Genomic DNA, 17,519 nt, shown 5'->3' with positions numbered 1-17,519 from the left:
ATATCATTAATTATTAATAATAACAGAGTTAAAGGTACTTCTGGCAATTTATTTAAGTGTGTATCTAACTGGTAGCCCTTCGCATTAATCAGTACCCAAGAAGTAGCCCTTGGTTTCAAAAAGGTTGGTGACCCCTGAGCTAAACTGATAATGAATTGCAAGGTAAGCAAATAGAGATGTTACCTCGTTGTCAAGTTTGCCTTTGTATTTATAATATCAGAATCACTTGTTAAAACCATGAAAAGCTGCAATTTCTAGAACATACGTTTTCTTTAAAGTCAGTGTTTCACACACATTCATTTATTTGTGGCGGCCCGCCACGAAAGAATTACGTCCACCACAAATAAAAAATAAAAATTAAAAATTAAAAAAAAATATATATATATATATATATATTTATATATATATATATTTTTTTAATCCTCTCCAGCTTCTCAGGCAAATCATATAGTTGATGTAGATGCCCATATCGGCTGTTCAGATTTACTTTACAAAAGAGAAGTGTAGGATACTTCTCTTCTTGCCTTATTTGTATTTGACTTTATTAAATGTATTTATATTAGAAACACAACATGTGTATATAACAAAGGGTGCAAAGTCTGCAGGCAGTAGGAAACACATGGTTAAGTGTAGGGAGTAAAACTGATGGCAGTCTAAAGTTCAAGATTTTTGGAGCTCTTTGTTCAGTGGATCAGATGTTTGATGAAACTCTGTTTCTATCTACCACCACTACTGTTTTCTGTTTATTTGTTACTGACTGTGGCAGGACACCTCTGCCTCTGTTTCACTTTATGTTGCTGGTAAACAATATGGATTTTAGTAGTAGGCTAAAGTTAAATTATTTAGTATGCACTAATTAAAGGGGCAGAGCTTTATGAGACATTTTAGCTTTTATATTTTATAAGATATATTTTTTGTAAGAACCACAATTAATAAATATATTTCAGTGAATAACTTATTGTTCAAATCTGTATATAAATATGTATATAAAGTGTTGTAATTATATTGTAAAATGGATGGATGGATGGATGGATGGACGTTTAAAATAAAACTGTTATTATTAATTAGTAAGTATACATTTTTTGAACTTTTAGAGAAAATCATATAATTGTAGTAAATTATGCAAATTACTTGATGATGTAATGGTGGCCACGCCCATAGCCACGCACATAGCCACGCCCCCACCGCCACAGGTATCTTGGCAGTTTATGGGAAACACTGAAAGTAATTTAACACTTTCTCAAAGCTGTTGGTCTACCTCAGCCTCGCCAACCCATGCCTCCCGAGCCGCATGTGGCTCGGGAGGCTTTTCACGTGGCTCTTACGAATCGATATCGAGGTTTGAAAATATACGCAAGAGGCTGAGGTTTCGTTTTGGTTTTTCCCTGATGGCACCGGCATTTGAGTGACAGACATGTTCATTAATCAGAATTGATGAACTTTGTGTTTGTTTGTCTCTCGCTTCAAACAGGTTGATAAATGTCTCACGCTTTGCATCGCTCTTAGCACCTGAGCGTGTTTACTTAACAGTAGAATTAGCTGAAGGCCGTAAACCCTTTTTTCACTCATTCACAGTCTTAGTCTTGTTGGGCGGAGCGTGGGTCCTCAACTTTACACGCACAGGAAGCACAGACAGCCACGCTACTCGGGACTCCCGAGTGAATTTTGCTGCAAAGTAACAAAAATTAGGAGGAAAAATATGGTTACCCAGCCAAACGTTCTGTTGTGGTATTTTTTCAGTTTGAGATTGGATGAGAAATACACGCCCAATAACACGAACAAATGGCATTATACAAAAATACGACATCTGACCTATTGAACAAAATGCACTTTAAGATGTTCAATATTCTTTTAAGTAAAATTTTTGCTTACAGAAATGGGAGTCAATTTTATTTTTTGGTTTGTTTCATAATTTAGGATAACAAAGTTATTTACCTTCCAATTACAGCACTAAAGTAAACAATTCCTGAAATAAAAGTTGACATCCTTTTAAATAGTAACTTGCATTATTATTGTACATTATGATTGCATTAAGATCACTGTATAGTTTTTATCAGTTATTTCTATAGTTTAAGAACATGATGTTGACAAAACTCCAAGTTTTTCTGCATAAAGTCAAATATATTTTAAAGTACATTATTGCATATTGTTCTAATGTGTGGCACCTGGAGACAAGAATATGTTGATTGACAGTGTAAAAGTAACACGTCTTCTTTTACTTGTTAAAAGAAGTATACAGTCCCAACGATAGTCACACACTAGGTGTGGTGAAATATTTCCTCTGCATTTGACCCATCCACCACCCCCTGGGAGGTGAGGGAAGCAATGAGCAGCAGCGGTGGCCGCGCTCGGGAATAATTTTTGGTGATTTAACCCCCAATTCCAACCCTTGATGCTGAGTGCCAAGCAGGGAGGTAATGGGTCCCGATTTTATAGTCTTTGGTATGACTCGGCCGGGGTTTGAACTCACAACCTTCCAGTCTCTGGGCGGACACTAACCACAAGGCCACTGAGCACGTTTATGTATTAAATATCAAAATCTCAAATTGAATCGCAATTGCAATTTTGGAGGGAAAAATTGCAATAAGGTTTTTTCTCATATTGTGCAGCTCTATTAAACAAGTTGTGTCAAGTTCGCTCTCAGGGAAAAATGCACAGCAAAACGAAAATATGAAGATGATCACAGGACGTTCTTGACAGAGGGTGAGTTGTTTTTTTTAACGGCAAGCCAATCTGACTATACGTCAGACGTCATTAGCGCATTAGAAAGTTATAAATCTTTAGCGCCTAAAACTCGGTTGTATTTGTTTGTGTTAAAAATGACTGGCCTGTGGTCTTAGTACTGTAGGAGTCCATTTCTGTCATTATCATGTTAGTGTGTGACATTTACAATAATTCTGCCTGAGCAAAAGTGTTTGTGTGAGTGTGTGTGTGTGTGTGCGTGTGTGTGTGTGTGTGTGTGTGTGTGTGTGTGTGTGTGTGTGTGTGTGTGTGTGTGTGTGTGTGTGTGTGTGTGTGTGTGTGTGTGTGTGTGTGTGTGCTTGTTTGTATGTGTGTGAGTGCGTGCGTGCGTGCGTGTGTGAGGAAGGGATGGGGTGATATTAATGTGTGCCCATGTGTAAGATGTGACTCTTTGTGGTAACAGTAAAAAATGTGGCTCTTTGTTTTTTGACTGGCTGGCCACCCCTGGTCTAACTTATGAAAACATATAATTATTCCTGGAACTGGTGACTTTGAGTATTGACCGGGAATCAAAAAATCGGTTTGAATTGAGAACCTGTTAAAATCAAGAATTGGGTTGAAAATACACTTCTGAATCAAATCGTCTCCCCAGAAATCTGAGTTGAATTGATTGGTGAGTTCACATTCTTGCAAACTAGCATAGAGCTGAATGTGTAGAATCGTTGATGAACGCCAAGGTTGTGAGTTTAGGCCTTTAAGCCTGACGTAAAAAAATTGTTGGTGGTTTGTCCTCATATGAAATTGCTATCAACCCATTACAATACAACTTTAAAAGACTGTGTTTTGATCGCTCAGACAACCATTATATCTACGCAAAGATGCATATTGCACGAGACTCGAATAAACTACATTTACGCAAAGAGATGAAATTCTACTTCACTGGTTTTCCAGTTACCTTCAGCATTTTTTACTATCTTAAACTGCAGTTGGTGTTAATTTCTTGAAAAAGAAAATAAGTCGGACAAACAAAATGTGTGGATTGTCAAGAGTCTATGTCAGTATAGCGTCGCTTCAAACTTACGTGTCTCTTGGTGGTTCGCTCTGTGATCGGATATCTGTTCCAGCTGTGCTCCCTGGTACACTGGCTGGGTTTGGTTCTAAGGATGATGTGGAGCCCGGAGGGGCTTGGGAGTGGGAGCGCAGCTTCTTATCACCGGGGGCTAGGGAAACAGATGGCTCACTGATGGCCGAACCAAGAGCTGTAGGCTTTCCTGATGAACCAGTGAACCAATCACCCGGCTTGGTTAGGATCTCCTGTTGTTTCCGGCAGTTATTACAAACCCAGATCACCTACACAAATACAGATCAAGACACTTCAGTCTTTACTTGTACAATATGCAGCAGATTGTATTCTGTGAAGTTTTGTGGGTACCAAATCATTTTAGAACCTTGGTATAGGGATGGAAAATAATGTTTTTGTTTGTAACCAAAAATTGTACCAGGGGAAAATCAGAATGGCATGTGGAGAACATACAAACCCCACACAGAAAAAAGGGCACTTTTAAAAACAGCAGTACTGTAATATACAGAATGCATGTTAAAGGGGCTGTTTGCAACATTTACCTAGAGGGCGTAAACTTTACAATGTATTTTACACATTATATCCCCCCCTCTTACGGTTTCTCGTACGTAATGACGTAATTACGTACGTACTTAACACATGCACACACGTTAGCTTTAGATGTTGTTAGCTAAGAATAGCAATTCGGATAGTTAGTGTTAGCTGTCATTGAATGTATATTCTATCATAACAACAAAATGACTGCAAATTGTCTGTTGCTTCTCTTGGACTGATTTTGTATGTGTGCACGCGGTCCCTGCGCATACGTTTTGACGAGACCGGGTGAGTGTTCGCTGTAAACACCAATCATTTTATTCGGCCCGGTAAAAATGTTTGTTATATAAACTTTTTAAATACATTTTTAAAAATGTAGACCATTGTCAAACAAATGTGTTCTGTTAAACCGCTAATGGTAACATAAGCGTGGTGTTCTTCTTATATGTTTTGCTTTTAAAAATGTTACCGTATGCAAGTTGCAAACGGCACTTTAAAGTACAAGTCACTGATCAGGGCTACTTCAGTTGCTTTGAATGTTAAAAAAGATAAATAATATTGTAGCTATTGTTTAAAAATAACTAAATAAACATTTCATAGGAAACGTAATGGTGTTGTTGTTGGCTACACCTCTGGAAGAATAAATAATCAAAAAAGAAAGAGGTAAGTTAGATGGTACATAGATGGGAATGAGAAATCAGTACACTGTAGATCAGGGGTGACTAAACTACGGGCCGCCGACATCTTCAATTTGGCCGGCGAGATGTCATAAGGCATCTTACCCACAGGGAGACTGAATTCATTTTGATAGTATTCTTTTTATTTTTTTTGTCCTGTCCATCCACTCAGAAAAATCATATTATTGATGTAGATGCCCATATTCTTTTGTTGCCTTATTTGTATTTGACTTTATTAAATGTATTTATATTAATGTTTGGCGCAGCCGGACTGGAGCAGGTGGGGATAGAAAGAAGAAAAAAAAAGAAGAAGTAGGGGGAAATTGCGCGGACAAGAGGGGGATAAGACAAAGAGACAACAACAACAACAGCAAAAACAACAACAACAAAAACAGAACAACATCAGCGAATACGATATGTACTGTACTATTATGATATGAAAAGTGATAGCAGACAAGCAGTTAGTGAAGTAAATATTAATAACAAAAATGACAATGAACATTATTGCATTACAAATGGAGCAATAAAAATAACAGAAATAGTACTATTGTTAATGAATAATAATAATAATGATCTCTATTATCAACAATAATCTTGTTTCAAATTAAACGATACATACATGTATTGATAACTTGAATTACAAAAGAAAGCAGGAGAAGAAAGAGAAGCGAACTGTGTTAACCTTGTAGATTGTTATAGCAACAATAGGTTAAGCTTTGTCAGTGTGCCGTGTTTCACCCAGTTTCCCCAAGAGGAACAACGTTATTATATGTTTGATGAAACGTGATTATATGCATGAGTATATGTATGCATGCATATGTGCTTGTATATGTACCTTATGTGTATATGTATGCGTGTACAGTGAATGTGCGTGTGGATGTATGTACCGTGAGTGTGTATGTATGTACTGTATCTGTGTATGTATGCAGGAGCGTATGTAGGTAAGTACAATTGTGTGCGTGTATGTATGTATGAATGAATGTACGTATGTATGTATATATGTATGAATAATTGTGTGTATGTGAGAATCAAAGTGTACTTGTATGTACAATATACCGTATTTTTCGGACTATAAGTCGCACCGGCCGAAAATGCACAATAAAGAAGGAAAAAAACATATATACGTCGCACTGGAGTATGAGTTGCATTTTTGGGGGAAATGTATTTGATAAAATCCAACACCAAGAATAAAGAATAAATAAAGAATAGTGAACAACAGGCTGAATAAGTGTACGCCATATGAGGCATAAATAACCAACTGAGAACGTGCCTGGTATGTTAACGCAACACATCATGGCAAGAGTCATTCAAATAACTATAACATATAGAACATGCTATACGTTTACCAAACAATCTGTCACTCCCGATCGCTAAATCCGATGAAATCTTCCTCCCCGGTGTCGCCTCTGGTATGTCCTTTCTTTCTGCTGCTCGATTGCCGTTCTCTGCTGCATATTTCACTACGTCCAGCTTGTAATCTGCAGTATATGATTTCCTTTTCGGTGCCATTTTTGTTCAGTCCTTCTCAGTTTTTATAAGTTACTGCCAATGTTGATGTGATCCATTTTAATAGCTACGGCAGCATATACGGTAGCATATAGCAGTAAGCATCCCATGACCCACAATGCACTTCTGCCATGACCCTCCCCCGCCGAATTCTTATTGGTTGACGTGTGAGTGACGATTGCTGACGTGTGTGTGACGATTGCTGCCATTTGCTTCGTCTCTTACGCAAATGAGATCAATAATACTATTTGATATTTTACGGTAATGTGTTACTAATTTCACACATAAGTCGCTCCGGAGTATATTGTATGTTGCACCCACGGCCAAACTATGAAAAAAACTGTGACTTATAATCCGAAAAATACGGTATTTGTCTCCCAGTGTGTGCGGGAGCCAAAGTGCAACCCCAGTCACCCAGAGAGCCCAACCCAAAGCAGCAGGCACGATGCCCAGGGAACAAGGGCCTACCAGTCCCACGTTGTCATGCCGGCCAGCGACAGGAGCCCAAGAGAAGGGGTAACTGTGCCGCCCGGCAGGGCCAGCGGAAGGTCATAAACAGACACGCCCTGCAGAGGACAAGGCACGGGAGAAGCAGGGGACAGCCAGCCCCCAAGCCAGCGAGAGACCACACCCCGCATGGGGAGAAAGGCGAGACGCCTCGCCCTTAAGTGTCCAGAAACTTCCCGCAGCCGGACGGAAAGATTGCACCGCCCCACCAGCAACCGGGCCCCCACAATCCCAACCCCCCCAATATACATATGTGTACATGTGTGTGTGTATATATATATATATATATATATATATATATATATATATATATATATATATATATATATATATATATATATATATATATATATATATATATATAAATACAAACAAACCCTGTTTCCATATGAGTTGGGAAATTGTGTTAAATGTAAATATAAACGGAATACAATGATTTGCAAATCATTTTCAACCCATATTCAGTTGAATATGCTACAAAGACAACATATTTGATGTTCAAACTGATAAAACTTTTTTTTTTTCTTCAAATAATCATTAACTTTAGAATTTGATGCCAGCAACACGTGACAAAGAAGTTGGGAAAGGTGGCAATAAATACTGATAAAGTTGAGGAATGCTCATCAAACACTTATTTGGAACATCCCACAGGTGAACAGGCAAATTGGGAACAGGTGGGTGCCATGATTGGGTATAAAAGTAGATTCCATGAAATGCTCAGTCATTCACAAACAAGGATGGGGTGAGGGTCACCACTTTGTCAACAAATGCGTGAGCAAATTGTTGAACAGTTTAAGAAAAACCTTTCTCAACCAGATTTTGCAAGGAATTTAGGGATTTCACCATCTACGGTCCGTAATATCATCAAAGGGTTCAGAGAATCTGGAGAAATCACTGCACGTAAGCAGCTAAGCCTGTGACCTTCGATCCCTCAGGCTGTACTGCATCAACAAGCGACATCAGTGTGTAAAGGATATCACCACATGGGCTCAGGAACACTTCAGAAACCCACTGTCAGTAACTACAGTTGGTCGCTACATCTGTAAATGCAAGTTAAAACTCTCCTATGCAAGGCGAAAAACGTTTATCAACAACACCCAGAAACGCCGTCGGCTTCGCTGGGCCTGAGCTCATCTAAGATGGACTGATACAAAGTGGAAAAGTGTTCTGTGGTCTGACGAATCCACATTTCAAATTGTGTTTGGAAACTGTGGACGTCGTGTCCTCCGGACCAAAGAGGAAAAGAACCATCCGGATTGTTATAGGCGCAAAGTTGAAAAGCCAGCATCTGTGATGGTATGGGGGTGTATTAGTGCCCAAGACATGGGTAACTTACACATCTGTGAAGGCGCCATTAATGCTGAAAGGTACATACAGGTTTTGGAGCAACATATGTTGCCATCCAAGCAACGTTACCATGGACGCCCCTGCTTATTTCAGCAAGACAATGCCAAGCCACGTGTTACATCAACGTGGCTTCATAGTAAAAGAGTGCGGGTTTTGATTGATTGATTGATTGAGACTTTTATTAGTAGGTTGCACAGTGAAGTACATATTCCGTACAATTGACCGCTAAATGGTAACACCCGAATAAGTTTTTCAACTTGTTTAAGTCGGGGTCCACTTAAATTGATTCATGATACAGATATATACTATCATATATACTATCATCATAATACAGTCATCACACAAGATAATCACAATGAATTATTTACATTATTTACAATCAGGGGTGTGGAGGGGGGGGGTTAGGATATGGACATCAAGTAGTGGACATAGAGAGAGAGAGAGAGAGAGAGAGAGAGAGAGATCAAGAAGGCATAAGAAAAAGTATCTGCATTTGATTGTTTACATTTGATTGTTAGCAATCCGGGGAGGGTGTTAGTTTAGGGTTGTAGCTGCCTGGAGGTGAACTTTTACTGGCCTGCCTGTAGTCTAGACCTGTCTCCCATTGAAAATGTGTGGCGCATTATGAAGCCTAAAATACCACAACGGAGACCCCCAGACTGTTGAACAACTTAAGCTGTACATCAAGCAAGAATGGGAAAGAATTCCACCTGAGAAGCTTAAAAAATGTGTCTCCTCAGTTCCCAAACAATTACTGAGTGTTGTTAAAAGGAAAGGCCATGTAACACAGTGGTGAACATTTCCTTTCCCAACTACTTTGGCACGTGTTGCAGCCATGAAATTCTAAGTTAATTATTATTTGCAAAAAAAAATAAAGTTTATGAGTTTGAAGATCAAATATCTTGTCTTTGTAGTGCATTCAATTGAATATGTGTTGAAAAGGATTTGCAAATCATTGTATTCCGTTTATATTTACATCTAACACAATTTCCCAACTCATATGGAAACAGGGTTTGTATATATATATATATATATATATATATATATATATATATATATATATGTATGTATATGTATATATATATGCATATGTATATATATATATATATACATATTTATATATATATATATATATATATATATATATATATATATATATATATATATATATATATATATATACTGTATATATATATATGTATATGTGTGTATATATATATATATATATACTGTATATATATATGTATGTATATATACTATATGTATATGTGTGTGTAAATATATATATATATATATATACTGTATATATATATGTATATATATATATACTATACATATGTATATATATATGTACATCAATGTGTATATATATGTATATATATATATATATATATATATATATATATATATATATATATATATATATATATATATATATATATATATATATATATATATATATAAATATATATATATATAGTCAAGGTTTCTGTGGTTTATCCATTATAAAGTGCTCAATACCGGGATAGAGCGGAATATACGTTAGGTCAGGAAAAAACACAGAGGCTATTTCATCCTTTCTCTGTGATATTGGAGACTTTTCTGTGTCTTGGAGACCTTTTTGTGTCTTGGAGACTATGAGGTGAATGCAAGCAGCAGTCAGCTTCCCCATCGGGCAGTGACGGCTGCTGCCAGTCAGCTGGTGTTGCTGCTCTGCTCGCTCCGATAGCTACATGCTAGCATGAATGCTAGCTACATTGACAAGAAGCAGAGGAGAACGCTACGCTGGCAAAGTTTGCTGACTCAATGTTGTCGACAAAAGTAGCACAGTTAAGTTAAACATATGCCTTTGCTAAACGTACAGCCACCACATGCAGGACATCTGACATGTGTGAAGACCAAGTCCTGCAGGAAGATGTCATTCATATCACCACATTTGTCGTACAATACTTTAGAGAGGCACAATTACAGCAAGGATAAACCAACTATACTACACAAACAAGAGCATCAACTTGCAACTACGGACTGAATGTGAATTTATTTTGCTGCCTGGAGAACGAACATTGGACATCTGTAAGTAATCACAACGAGCTGGAGTCGCATTGTAACAAAAAAAAAGATCAGCATTGTCATCTGAAAAAGGTAAACAAGCTTGTTTGTTTCAACAGCTGTTTAAACTAAAGAAGAGTAAATGGTGCACTTTGTTATGTTGTTTATAAGCATTTTTCTACAATATCGATTAGTAACTGTACCTTGTTTGCAAGATAATTGCAAACTACAAAGACTTTGAAAATGTGCACTTAATTTTTACTGTACATATTTTCACCAATATTTTGAGCAAATCGATGATTTGCAGTTCATTAAAACATTTAAAAACATTCCTGTATGGCATTCTGACTAGCAAATTGCCTTTGTACCCAAATATTGGGGTATTTTCTTCAGCAAATTATATTCATGCAAGCAAATAATAACCCGTGATTAATCATGATTAATCACAGGTTTAGAGTGTGATTAATCTTATTAAAAAAACAAATCACTTGACAGTCCTAATATATATTGGGACAAGCAGTAGAAATGGATGGATGGATATATACATAGCTTAAATAAACTGTAAATCTAATTTAAGTGCAAATAAAAATACAGCTTCACCACTTTTTCATAATTTTCTCTGTGACTTTAGCTGCAGACTTCTTCTGTTTGTTTGATATTGTCATTACTGACACAGGTGGAGAAGAACTGAGTACCACTGCGGCCCATACGAACCACAGCTGAGAAACAGATATTGTCTTGGACGTGCTTTTGGCCCCGGCCCTATGGCTAAGAAACACTGGTCTATGTTATCCTTAACAGGGTAGCTGGGAGACATCAGATCCCCCAGGATTTAGCAATCCTGCAAATTCAATCCAACCAAATTATGCAGCTCACAACTTTGTCCAATCGTTACAACGTCCCCACAAATTTTGGCCAATTGTCACTTTTGCCCCTTAGTAGCAGTCACCACTGTCTAACACTCTAACCAATGAAATGAGTCCTTGTTCCACACTTTAAATTAATCACTTCCTTTGTTTTACGCTGATGGAGATGCAGAGATGTCTGATAATCATTTACCAACAAGAATCACTCCTAAAGGCTGTGCTGAATAATTATCCGGCAATCTTTACTAAAATAATGGTAAACTCCAGTACATGCAATGTGTTGGAACTAGGGCTGTCGAAGTTAACGTGATAATAACACATTAACTATACATTTCAATAATGGCACTAATTTTTTTTAACGGGCGATTAACGCAAACACTTCCTTTGTGACACTCGGGCCATGCCGTAGGGAGGGAACTTGGCTGCAGTTCACTTGCTACTGATAAGCCACAAGCACGCAGAAATGGACAAAAGAAAGTTTACTTTATGGAAATAACAGATTCAAAGTCAGGGCAAGTTGTTCTCCCGACAAGAAAGGACTACTTTTCACTGTGAGAAGAGGCGACATCCCTGCAGCAAACACATGCTGCGTGTGTCGTTCAGAGGTGGGTGGTGCTTCACTTCCATGTTCAGATTACGTTAAGGTGCAGGGATAACATAACATTTAGATTGTTACTGTAACTGTTTTAGTAAGGAAGATGACATAAAAGCTCAACAGAAATGAAAGACTGTTGGCAGGATGTGGAAAGGAGACTTTTTTTTATTGCAAACAGTCGATCCAACATTAAAACATGTCAAGACACTTTCTCAAAACAATCACACACTTTTACGGCTTCAAAATAAAAGCGCTATGCTATACATCTGGTTTAACTACATTTAGGGTTTCTCTTTAATATACGGCTTTCTATTAGCCACAACACCAAACAAAATAAAGTAATATAATGTATTGTAGCGTCCAGAAGAAAACAAACAAAGTCTGATGCTCTTTTTAGCTTTTATGGCCAATTCTATGATAACAACGGGCCTAATTCCAACAAGTATTTCCTCCATGCACACACGTCTGCATCCGTGCTTCACTCCTAGACACACAACACTTGTTCATTCTCCACCGACACGGTGTGTTCACATACACACTAACATAGACATTAACACCAGCAGGTAGTTACAGTACGAATGGCCATATAAAGTTTAATATTTGCGCACTATTGACTCGTGATGCACCGAAAATTTGGCTGGAAAAAGACTTACTTTAATCACCGCAACAGTGCTCTCGAAACCGATCTTGTGATGTTGTAAGCTATATGCATGAGGTTGTCTGAAGAGGAGGCAGCGTTTCCGCCCTGTGGACGTACTTTAATATATTCGAAATATACCCGCGGACGGCGATCTTCACAATTTAAGATGACACAGGCGGTTTTTAATGAGAGAAAGGCTCCCAGCAACGCAAAGTGACGTCAGGCTCTCTGCAGCTTGCTTTTCGTCACAGACATGGTACTACAGAAGTAACTAAACAGTCTCTAAACATGAGTACAGTCTACAAAAACACCAGAAATAGATGCCAGATTTGTTGTCAGTCCTTTTTATCAAAGAAAGAGTGACTAAAATGTTTGCAGAAATCTCTAAAAAAAATAAAATAATTAAAAAAATAAAATCATCAACAAAGTACATTGTACAATAAGCAGCAAAATTTTAAATAGAACAAATGATATTATGTAAGAAAAAAAGTATATGTTTATATTATACTTAATAATAACAGATTTATTTTAAATGTATATTCACATTTTTGTGTCTTTTCAAAGAATATATGCATCATAGCAAATCATACAATGACTTGATATTTGCACCTTAACAAGTGGTCGTATATCAGTTGAGGAATATGAGGGCGGGTGGAGTGGAGGGGGGATCTTTCTGGCTGGCTGAAATGTTGTGTAAATTATTTTATAACATGTTCTGGTCGAGTCCTCAATTACAGAAAGATTAGCAGGCTCAATATTACATTTATTAAATTAATAGAGAAGAATAAAACATTGTCATGCAGCAATATGAAGACCATTACCTTGTACAACATGTAATGTACATAATATCAGAAGCATTTATTCAGGTAGAAATATCACCGATTACAGCTGGTCACATTGGGTGAATTTATTGTTGAGTTCATTGTTATTGTAGCTGTGAATCTATCATACAATCTGCTGTATGAGCTTGGGTCCCTTTTTTTCCTCTAGCTTTAAATATGTGGAGGTTTCTTTAGAAGAATGAAATAGAATGCATATTGTCATTGTAACTGGTACAATGAAATTAAAGGTGCCTAAATTGCCGTAAAAAAAGTAAGTAAGCATACAACAGGGTAATAATACAAAAACTCACACAATAATGAATGATAGAATGATAGACATTTCATGACAGGCCACCACAAATAAGGAATGGAATTTTGCACATTTTTACTGAATAAAATGTTCTCCCCGTGACTGCGTGGGTTCCCTCCGGGTACTCCAGCTTCCTCCCACCTCCAAAGACATGCACCTGGGGATAAGTTGATTGGTGGCACTAAATTGGCTCTTGTGTGTGAATGTGAGTGTGAATGTTGTCTGTCTATCTGTGTTGGCCCTGCGATGAGGTGGCGACTTGTCCAGGTTGTACCCCGCATTCCACCCGAGTGCAGCTGGGATAGGCTCCAGCCAACCCGCGACCCAGAGAGGGACAAGCAGTAAAAAATGGATGGATAGAAGACACCCATAATCTACGTGAATGAAGGCTGTGGGATGTACAATATGAACCTTGGACAATATAACATTGAATATTAAGATTATATGAACATCCCTTATTTACATCCCAGACGACTTCCTCGACATGTTTTACAATCAAGTAAAAACAAAGCAGAAATACGACAAACATGACAAAACATGAAAGAAAAGTGTAAACATTTAACATTTTCGGCAGAACCTAGTGGAAGAAAGCTTGTTTACGAGTCTGTCCTACACATAAAATAGCGTTTGTTGCCTGCTCTGCAAACAGACCCCACCTCTCGTCTTCTTAAAACCGCTATGAAGCAGCGCCTATGATTACCATAACGACCCATACATCACAGACCCTCTCGCTTCAGAAACCTTTGGAATGATTTTGTTGGTTGAAGACTTAAGGAAAATATATAATTTGAAAAAAGCATTGCAAGTCCTATTTCAGCTTCAATGTTCAGGGTTTTAAAAAAATTCACCGGTTAGCTTTAATGTAATAAATGATAAATGGGTTATACTTGTATAGCACTTTTCTACCTTCGAGGTACTCAAAGTGCTTTGAGAGTATTTCCACATTCACCCATTCACACACACATTCACACACTGATGGCGGGAGCTGCCATGCAAGGCGCTAACCAGCACCCATCAGGAGCAAGGGTGAATGTAAAAACACTTGTGCACTATTTTGCTACATTTTTGTATTTGTGATTATCTGTTTGTGTATCATGTTAGCAAGATGCTCAGTGGACAACATGTGAATGTGTTTTTCTTTATTTAATCATTAATTACTAATTATTTAACACATTTCCATTTAGAACAGGGGTGTCCAAACTTTTTCCACTGAGGGCCGCACACTGAAAAATCAAAGCAAGCGGGGGCCATTTTGATATTTTTTATTTTAAAAACCAATACAATATATGTATAAAAAATATACATTTAGGCCTCCGCTCAGGCTTGATACCGGGGACTCCAAAGGGTTTAGGTTAAAAAAAATAAAAAATTATCATTATTTAGTATTAGTATTATTATTATTATTATTCAAAGTTTAAATATCTAGATCAACATTAGGTATATCTGTCAATATAACGGGTTTTTTTTTTGGATTGAAGTTGTATGCCCTTTTTGTCAAAGAAAACCCAGTTTTTTATGGAAAAAAACACAAAATATGAAATATTTTCCCCCAATAAAATTTTAAAGTGGAACATTTCAGATTATATAATAATTGGAGCTCATAACATAACATAACTCATAACAACATTGATTTTAACTTATTATTATTTTTTGAGCAATGACACTTAAAAAAAAAAAAAGTCCCACTAAAATGATTGGGGATCCAAAAGGGTCCTGCTCAGTAAAGTGTTAAAAAATAAATCGTAATTTTTTTAAAAACTGTTAACCAATAGTCTCAAGATCAACTACAGATCTATCCATCAATTATAACTTGTATTGTTGTTTATTATGTTCCTTGCTTGTTCATTTTAGGCCCTTCTTTAAAAAAAAAAAAAAAACATAGTTTTTTTTTATGGCAAACACAAAATATGCACCATTTTCCCCCAAAAATATCTCAAAGTGGAATATTTAATGTGACCTAATTGGAGCCTTGAATAGGTCATCATAACATTGTTTTTGATTCATGATTATGTTTTAAAGAAAGAAACAGCCTGCGTGACAACTTAGTGTTATTAGAGTCAACATAGCAACCTTTTGTTGTCACCTGTTACTCTTTTATACTACTTTTTATGTTTTTTATTTATTTTTATCGTATTTTTAGAATGTGCCGTGGGGCCGTTAAAAAATTACCTGTGGGCCGCAAATGGCCCCCGGGCCGCACTTTGGACATCCCTGATTTAGAACAACACAAAGGGAACCTCACAAATATTTTTTGCAACTTTCACTTTCTCCTGAAATTTTTTTTTTTTTAAGATCACTTCAGGAGACTTGCTATTGGTAACCTGTAACCAGTGTTCTGAAATGTACTTTTAAAAAGTAATTAACTACAAATTACTTTACCAAAAAAGTAAATTAATTTCTGACGGGATTATTCTTAAATAAATGTACTTAATTACTAGGGAAAGTAATAAATGCATTACTTTAAAAAACCTTCAAATATCTGGCATTTGCAGTTTGCAGTATTGCGCACAGTGTGCGTTTAAAAGGACGGGGCCTGTTGCCAAGTGACATGTGACGTCAACAAGGGATTCAACGGAGCTGTGTTTGATAGCTTTAGGCGTTAGCAGCGGCAGTTTGTCATCTCTGACGCAAGCTCTTTTGAATCTTTTCACCTCTGCTTAATAAATTGACTGAATGTTCTTCAATGGCTGTCATATTTTCTTGTGTACATACTGTGTATTGTATGGATGGCAAGTTTGTCACTTCAATCATTGATTTGTCGTTCATTATTCCCATTGTGTATGTTGTTGTCTGCTGTGTCACAGTGTGATGTTGCCTCTTCTATTTGATATCAAGTTCATTTTAGTGCAGTGCTGCTTGTTGCTTTCATGATTGAATTTGCTGCACTTGTTGACATAAATAAAACCACACGTTAGATTAAGCTATTAGCTGACAGCGTTGTAACAAACCTAAAAGTAATTCATTGTATTAATTGTTATTAGTAAAAGTAACGGCGTTATTACAAACACTGCCTGTAACCCAATACTACCTGATGTAGGGTCGGGCCAGTGGCGACTAAACCGGTAGGCCCACCAACTCCTTTAAGAGCATGGTAGAGAGGGCAACTGGACACACAGGTGGTACTTAAAACAAAAATCAAATTCAAGGGCGTCGGTTCAGGAGAACGAACAACGGCCATCCAGCAAAACCCTGCCAGCCCGGAGAGGAGATAGGCACCACTGGGCTAATGCCTGTGTATCGTATCATGATGAGTACAACCAGGGGCACCACTAGGGATTTTGGGCCCCATGAAAATAATCTTTACAGGGCCCCCAACACAGCGGCAACATTATAATTTCATCATCATTAGGGGCCTCTCTGAGCCCCCCTCCATCATGGGCCCCTAGAATCCGTCTCCTTTACCCCCCCTTTTCGGCGCCCCTGAGTACAACTACTAATTACATTACAATCGGTAAATAGAATGAATTGTGTCTCATTTGATTTTGCAAAGGTGCCTAATGAAGTGAGATTATATGAATAAATTAAAATAATAAATTAGAAAGCACAGACCTCCGCAAGGACCTATCACCCAATAGTAAAATAGTGATCCGGATTACCCCCAAAATATAATCACTTGCTCTTTATACCATTTTTGACATCAAATTTCGCTTATCACTTTTTGAGCTATGTTGCTAACTATCAAACAGACAAATACACAACCAAACCCCAGCATTTTGAGGGATAAATGAAATTATCAAATCCGTGGGTGTTTGTTTTGTTTTTCTGTCACTTCTAAACAGGTTGCAAGAGGGTTCACTCGCTCAGCACCTGCATGAGTTTGTTCTCCAGCCACATGAACTAAACCCTCTTTGTCTCTGTGGGTGGAGGCGTGGACACGAGCATACACACAAATAAGTTCAGCTTA

General features: G+C 37.4%; 1 protein-coding gene across 13 annotated transcripts in view; it reads right to left on the bottom strand.

Moving 5' to 3' along the window:
- LOC133657486 (regulating synaptic membrane exocytosis protein 1-like) overlaps nucleotides 1-17,519 on the bottom strand; it is a 273,490-nt gene that overhangs the window by 140,886 nt on the left and 115,085 nt on the right. For all 13 annotated transcript variants that reach the window (XM_062058859.1, XM_062058865.1, XM_062058868.1 and 10 more), the window contains exon 5: nucleotides 3,764-4,032. In XM_062058859.1, coding sequence (XP_061914843.1) covers nucleotides 3,764-4,032 — 269 coding nt within the window. The remainder of the gene's footprint in view (nucleotides 1-3,763; nucleotides 4,033-17,519) is intronic.

The sequence above is a fragment of the Entelurus aequoreus genome, linkage group LG09 (genome assembly GCF_033978785.1).
Source record: "Entelurus aequoreus isolate RoL-2023_Sb linkage group LG09, RoL_Eaeq_v1.1, whole genome shotgun sequence".
Taxonomy (NCBI): domain Eukaryota; kingdom Metazoa; phylum Chordata; class Actinopteri; order Syngnathiformes; family Syngnathidae; genus Entelurus; species Entelurus aequoreus.
The sequence above is the reverse complement of the archived record's forward strand: the minus strand, read 5'-3'. Positions and strand labels throughout refer to the sequence as shown.